Source organism: Xenopus tropicalis, chromosome 8 (assembly GCF_000004195.4).
Source record: "Xenopus tropicalis strain Nigerian chromosome 8, UCB_Xtro_10.0, whole genome shotgun sequence".
Taxonomy (NCBI): domain Eukaryota; kingdom Metazoa; phylum Chordata; class Amphibia; order Anura; family Pipidae; genus Xenopus; species Xenopus tropicalis.
In genome coordinates, this window is record NC_030684.2 from 90,818,717 (window position 1) to 90,825,604 (window position 6,888).

General features: G+C 38.2%; 1 protein-coding gene across 1 annotated transcript in view; it reads left to right on the forward strand.

Annotated features, from left to right (window-relative positions):
* Positions 1 to 5,031, forward strand: part of cyp46a1.2 (cytochrome P450 family 46 subfamily A member 1, gene 2) — a 28,628-nt gene extending 23,597 nt beyond the window's left edge. Inside the window, exons 13-15 of the mRNA NM_001079082.1 lie at positions 1,593 to 1,681; positions 3,392 to 3,458; positions 4,662 to 5,031. Coding sequence (NP_001072550.1) covers positions 1,593 to 1,681; positions 3,392 to 3,458; positions 4,662 to 4,823 — 318 coding nt within the window. The 3' untranslated portion in view covers positions 4,824 to 5,031. The remainder of the gene's footprint in view (positions 1 to 1,592; positions 1,682 to 3,391; positions 3,459 to 4,661) is intronic.
* The last annotated feature ends 1,857 nt before the right edge of the window (positions 5,032 to 6,888 follow it).

The following is a 6,888-nucleotide window of genomic DNA, read 5'->3' on the forward strand; positions in this document are numbered from 1 at the left end:
GTACATTAGAGGGGATTATAGGCAGTTGGGGGATGTTCTTTTTTCCCATAAAAACAATCAGCGCACCAGAGGTCACCCCTTTAGATTAGAGGAAAGGAGCTTCCATTTGAAGCAGCGTAGGGGGTTTTTCACGGTGAGGGCAGTGAGGTTATGGAATGCCCTTCCTAGTGATGTGGTAATGGCAGATTCTGTTAATGCCTTTAAGAGGGGCCTGGATGAGTTCTTGATCAATCAGAATATCCAAGGCTATTGTGATACTAATATCTACAGTTAGTATTAGTGGTTGTATATATAGTGTATGTATGTGAGTGTATAGATTGGTAGGTGTGGGTTAAGTGTGCTGGGTTTACTTGGATGGGTTGAACTTGATGGACACTGGTCTTTTTTCAACCCTATGTAACTATGTAACTATATTTGCGATCTTCCGAAATTTTCGTTTCCAATACAATTTTTTCCCATTCGTGATTCAGATTCGTGGATTAGTAAATATGCCCCCTAGAGTTGACTCAAAGGTGAACAACCCCTTTAAAACATCAATTGAAAACCAATGTGCATAACATCTTATTTATAATTGCAAACATAGGCCAGATTAGCATGCTCTATCCTTAAAGGAGAACTAAATCCCAAATTGAATGTGATTAAAAACATGACTTCAAACTCCTCCCCTTGGAAAGTGTCTGCGACACTTACATGCTCACTGTTCTCTGAACAGCTGTTGAGAAGCAAATCATCAAGCAGAAAATTAGGTTTGCCTGTAATATACGCTGATGCTACAGGGCTGATTATTAAATTCTGATGCTAGTACCACTGGTTCTGAGCTGCCATGTAGTAATAATAATAACCTATGTTAATTACTAATCAGCCTTATATTGTGACACTTATATTGTGTATATACAGTATATTGTGTGTTGGCCCCAAAGCTCAGTAACTGGCAGCGGCATAGAGCATGTTGCAGTGAATCAGCAGAAAAGCAAATAGGGAGCTACTGGGGCATCTTCAGAGACACAGATCTTCCTTGCTAAAGGGCTGTGGTTGCCTTGAGGTGGTACAAAAGACCAAAACATAATGTACAACAATTCTTCCCTACTTCTTTAGTTAGGCTTTAGTTCTCCTATATGTTCCTTATTAGTTCATAACTGAGCAATGGTCTAACAACTTTTCCAGTAGCAAGGCACATGGTACTGTAAGCTGAGGAAGACGATTATGAATGTTAGTGACTTGAATGTCAGCTAAAAGTACATTGTGACATGAAGTTACACAGTCTAACTAAGCCATTTGGCATTTCTTGCTTACCTTGCTCAACTCTACTTAGAGCTCCAGGTTAACTTGTGGGTTTCTTCTGCTTGTGGTTGAAGAAATTCAGGATGGCCCTATTTTAAACAAGTACCCATGCCCTGCCAACACTGAAATCCAAAATAGAAGCATATACCAGTTGTATCCACTCAGAGAACTGCACAAAAAGCAGTCGTTGATTATGCATTAATAACACAGGTTTTCATTAGTGCATTTCACACAGCAACATGGCAGTGATTCAGAGAGAACAAAATTATTCTTATGATGTTGTAACCATTATTGTCTGTTTCTCTTTGCAGTTAAACTCTTATGTAATGGGAAGGATGGAGCAGTATTACAAAGATCCACTTATGTTCAATCCAGACAGATTCAGCCCTGATGCGCCAAAGTAAGCAGTAAATATTATGCCATTTTACAATATCTATGCTCTTTGAGTATGAGGTCTGCATAGGAAATAAGACAAAAGTTGTACTGCCACTATAGCTCACTGCTTAAACTTTCCATGATTAATACAATCACTGCTAGAGTTCCTATCTAAAGGAAAGTATCCGTAAGGGCAAAGACAGACAGGCACTTTGTCTTCCGTAGGAAATCTCCTCTCCCATGGACAACAAAGTACCCAAAAATACCTTCTCCTGCCGATGCATTAGGATCTAGGGTGGTTGTACAAAAATGCTGAAGAAGGCAAACAATTCAATTCATATGTTTTGTAAAAGACCCAATAGATTTAAATATATATCTAGTAGCAAAAGGGAATCCGCATGCTTATTGTGAAAAGGCATCTTCAATTCTATATTGTGGAGACCTTCTCTCTTTGGTTTTGTATATACAGTATATACATACAGTATTTATATATATATATATATATATATACTGTATATATACAATTTGTTGTGTGCACTGGCCTCAAAATTTGCGCACATTGGTGCAGACTAGTGATGGCCTGTTTCACTTTTAAGAACAATTTTCTTAATGCACTGGAGTCAATTGGGAAGGCATCAGTATTTGTTCATGGAGGAAACGAGTAGCAATAAATAATCCGATGCATGATTACTGCATACATCAATAACCGGGAGCAGTGTACAGTGTTAACTTAAACCAGGGAACCTAAAACTATGGCCAGCGGGCTGGATACGGCCCCCCCAAGGTCATTTACCAAGCCCCTGCTGCATCCTCACCCCTGGCTACTACCTGTCTGCCTCAGCATCACCGTGATGGGTTGACGTGACGCGAGGATGCAGTAAGGATGCAGCAGGGGAGGGGGAAGACGCAGCAGGGAGTTGGTCTGTAGTTTGAGAACACAGCAGGGAGTGGGCGTAGTTTGAGGACTAACTATAGTCTAGCCCCCCAACAGTCTGAGGGACCATGAACTGACCCCCAGTTTAAAAAGTATGAGGACCCCTGATTTAAACTATCCCCTAAAGTGCAACCTTTATTTTCAGTATTTCTCAACACTTTGAACTTTCCTTGAACTTTCTATGAACAGGTATTTTTAAATTACATATAATTAAGAGACCTGTAATATAAATTAACAGATACAGCTATAACCTCAGCTATAATATAAAATGTACCTTTAAATGTATATGATAATTGTCATCCATATAGCGTTTGTTGATGCAGAATAATGAGCATATAACACTCCCATTCACATTGTAAAGGACCTTCCTACTAGTCATAAAAAGGGGCTAGGAGGTGTCTTTTTGTCTCCTGCCTTCTGATGGTTGAGAAAGCGAAGGATTCGAAGTAAGGTCTTAGGGATGAGGTTCTGGGAGTGAGACTCCCTGTGTGAATATGGTGTATCTAATCAACAAAAGTTTGAGCTCCCCCAAGGGGTATGAGTAATATTAGTAATCCTTAATGGTTACCAAACTCAAATGTGTCTACTGACAGATCATAATCCCTTGCAAATATATAGTTATGTCTTATAAATCAGCACAACAAATATAATGTGTTCTTTATTTTTTAGGTAAAATGTAGTATTTTTTCATTTTTATAATTTTTATTTAGATCTTAGTATTTTGCTTTCATTATGCCTATTTCTGTCTAATTTACTTATTTTGCCAGTTAATGTACTAACTAAATATATTCTCCTCAACAGGCCTTACTTTACTTATTTCCCATTTTCTCTGGGCCCGCGAAACTGCATAGGGCAGGTGTTTTCACAGGTAGGTAGGAATGATTAAAGGAAATTACCAGATTAGCAAAAAACAAAGTGGAATTCTTTTGTGAGATCCCAAGAACTGGGATTGCCTATTATAAATACAAATCCACAATTATGTGACTGTACTTTTTTAGTCTTTAGGGACTCACTGCGGGTTTTCAAAAATTTGGGTATGTTCCTCAATTCTTATAAGCAAGCAAGGAAGGTCTTTACTTGCTGTACTTAAATACTGTTTGCCAAAGTCTATAGCAACGTTGAAGTTTGATTTGCATGTAGGATATTAAGTACCACAAGTGCTGCAGTAAGGAGTATAATTCAAACCTCTACAGTCCACATAACTGCCCTCCTTGTTTTATCAATTAACAATCCTGCCAGAGCTCCAGCCTATGCTATAGCCTAGTTAGGGCACAAGACTGCCTATAAACTAGGGCTGCACTGAATACAGGGTTTGGTTCAGGATTCGGCCAAGATTCGGCCTTTTTTGACAGGATTAGGCCAAATCCACGCTCCTGGCTGAACCGAATCCAAATCCTTATATTTAACTTTTTGTCACATAAACACGGAAGTAGAAAATGTTTTCCTTTAACCCTTCCAGAACCTAATTTGCATATGCAAATAAGGTTTCAGTTGCATACGGTATTCAGCGAATATGTCACAAAGGATTTGGGATTCACCGAATCCAAAAAAATAACTGAAAACCAGTTGGACATCTGAAAAACTAGCCGACAGTACTGCAGGTAGATAAGCACTCAAACATAACAGAAATAACTAAGTAGAACCATTTAGGGATGCACCAAATCCACTTTTATCGGATTTGGTCAAATCCCGAATCTTTCATGACCGGAAGGGTTACAATTTTCAACTTCCATGTTTACTTGAAGTCACCTAAAAGTCACGTAATTTTAAGGATTCGGATTCGGTTCGGTCAGGAGCATGTATTTTACCGAATCCGAATCTTGCTGAAAAATGCCAAATCCGTAGAACCATTAAAGAGTAACTAAAGCCAGCTGAAAACTGGTGCTTTACTTCTTTTATCTACATAATCATAGGGCTCAACAGCTCTATGTCAATCTTTTTTCCTACAAATGCTGCTAAGCTGTACTGAATTGAAAGCATTATGTCAACAATCTACCCCATAAACTAATGTTCAGTCTACTACAACCAAAGCTTTATAACCCATGATTTGTTTATTTTTTTCTCATTACAGATGGAGGCCAAGGTAGTAATGGCCAAATTTCTGCAGAGATATGAATTTGAGCTGGCTGAAGGACAAAGTTTTAAGATTTTAGATACAGGGACTCTCCGGCCCCTGGATGGGGTGATTTGCAGGCTAAGATCTCGGACAAACAATAAAAAGGCCAATAAGTAGCCACAGTATATACTGTGCTCTGTCTTTAATGTCCCTTTTATTATGGCTCATATTGCAGGGGTAGGTATATATAACCATATATTTCAAATGGGTTGTAATGTGAAAAAATAAAATCCCATTATTAGGTCCACTGCTGAAAATGAAATATAATTGAAATATACTTTAAATACAAATTCTGTGCAGTTTTAATAAAATAAATAAAATATGATCTTCTGTACTTCAGTTCCCCAATTCTCTCCATTTGCACAAACTTCAGCCTACACAAACCTTAGATTGCAGGTGGCAGCTCTACTTCAAAACAGTCTCCTCTCCTCCAAGTTCTGAAGGGCAGGGAAGCAGCTTTGGGGTGTGTCAAGGAAAAACTGTTGGATAGGCCAGTTTGATTGTCACAATCCCCAGAAAAAGTAGCATGCATGGAAACTGTTGCAGGAATTACCCCGAATTAGAGAGATTTAAGTGTATTAGAATTATTTAGAACTGAATTGCTTGAGTATGATTGGTGTAAAGAGCTTGGAGAAGAGTGCAAAAAGAAAAAAAACCCTTTTGAAGTCTCTCCAGTTTGCCTCAGAGGAGAAAAGAATTTCTTTCGTACTCCAAAATAGCAGGGGGAACAGTCTCAAGAACAATTTTGTACCAAGAACTCTCTGCAGCTCTCTATTTTCTCAATTGCTAGGACATCTAAAGCCCTTCTTGAAGCTATATTATGTATCTGCCAGTACTGAGGAAGAATAGGATGTAAAAAAATCTTTCTGAATATTTCAATATTTATACAGGGGTACAAGTGCTAGATCACTAAGGGATGCAAGAGTGCAGTCTATAGTACTAATGGAGAGAAATGCTGCACTCTGCTCTCTATAATGAATTGAAAATCTGGTGCCATAAGCAGACTGAGCATCAGGAATGAGCAGGCCAGCCCTGTCCTTACCCCCTGCCATAGGGGAGGAGAAAAGTTAATGAACTCAAATAAAACTGTGATAAATACTACGTATATAATATTATATATACTAAAGATATATATATATTATATACATGTTATACTTCCAGATGTTATCTCATATTATTCCATGCCTAAAGCAGAAACCCAAGCAGTCCTGAAAGCTTGCATTCTATCTACTAAGCTAGCCAATAAAAGGTATCACCTACTGTATGTTTACCTGTCTTTATGCTGAGAAAAAATTACTGACTCATACTGGCTGCAGCTGGATATGAGCATTTATGTAACACAGAAGGAAGAATTATTTTTGCAAAATACATAAGATACTGCTAAGAACCTGTTTAAGTCTGCTAAAAAACAGAATCTTAGGAGAAAGTTCATCTTTCCGCAGGACATAGTTACCCTGGAGTGGCTCAAAAACAAAAAGACAAAGGTCCTAGAATGGCCAAGTCAAAGGTTTCAAGCTAACTGGGAATTTTCAACATTTAATGAGTTGTACAAAAGTCACTCAACTAAAGGTGGCCATACACGGGCAGATCTGCTTGTTTGCACTCATCATCCATTGGGGCCTATGGAGACCTGCTGATTGAGAACTGCATTGACATTTAAATGGGCTCCTTTCATAATGGGGTTTCAAACAACCTCAATTGGTATCTGGACAATTTCCAGCAAGATATTAATTGGGCAAGTATGTCGGTGGATCCCATACACGGGCAGGTACGATGCCAACTTGGTCTGCAGAGGCTCAATCAGCGTCTTAAATCTGCTCATATATGGCCACTTTTACCTAAACAAATGTGCAAAGCTGGACCAATGTGCAAAGCTGATGTATACTTTCTTCAAAGTATGTAAGGTATTGATGCACATGGTAGCTCACAAAATGTTGTATCATTTTTCTTTAATTTTGCTCTTACATAAAACATTACAAAAAAAAATCTTACTTTGAATTTCAGTGACATAAAAATTTAACACAGCATATTAGTGTACAATTTGTTATTCAGTAGAGTAAGGGAGTTGGTCATGGTTCTGAACACTTTTGCAAGACACTGTATACCAGTGTATATCTATCTATCTATCAAATAGTCACAAGAACACTTTCAGGGGCATGGTTATCAAACTTTGAATTTGCGA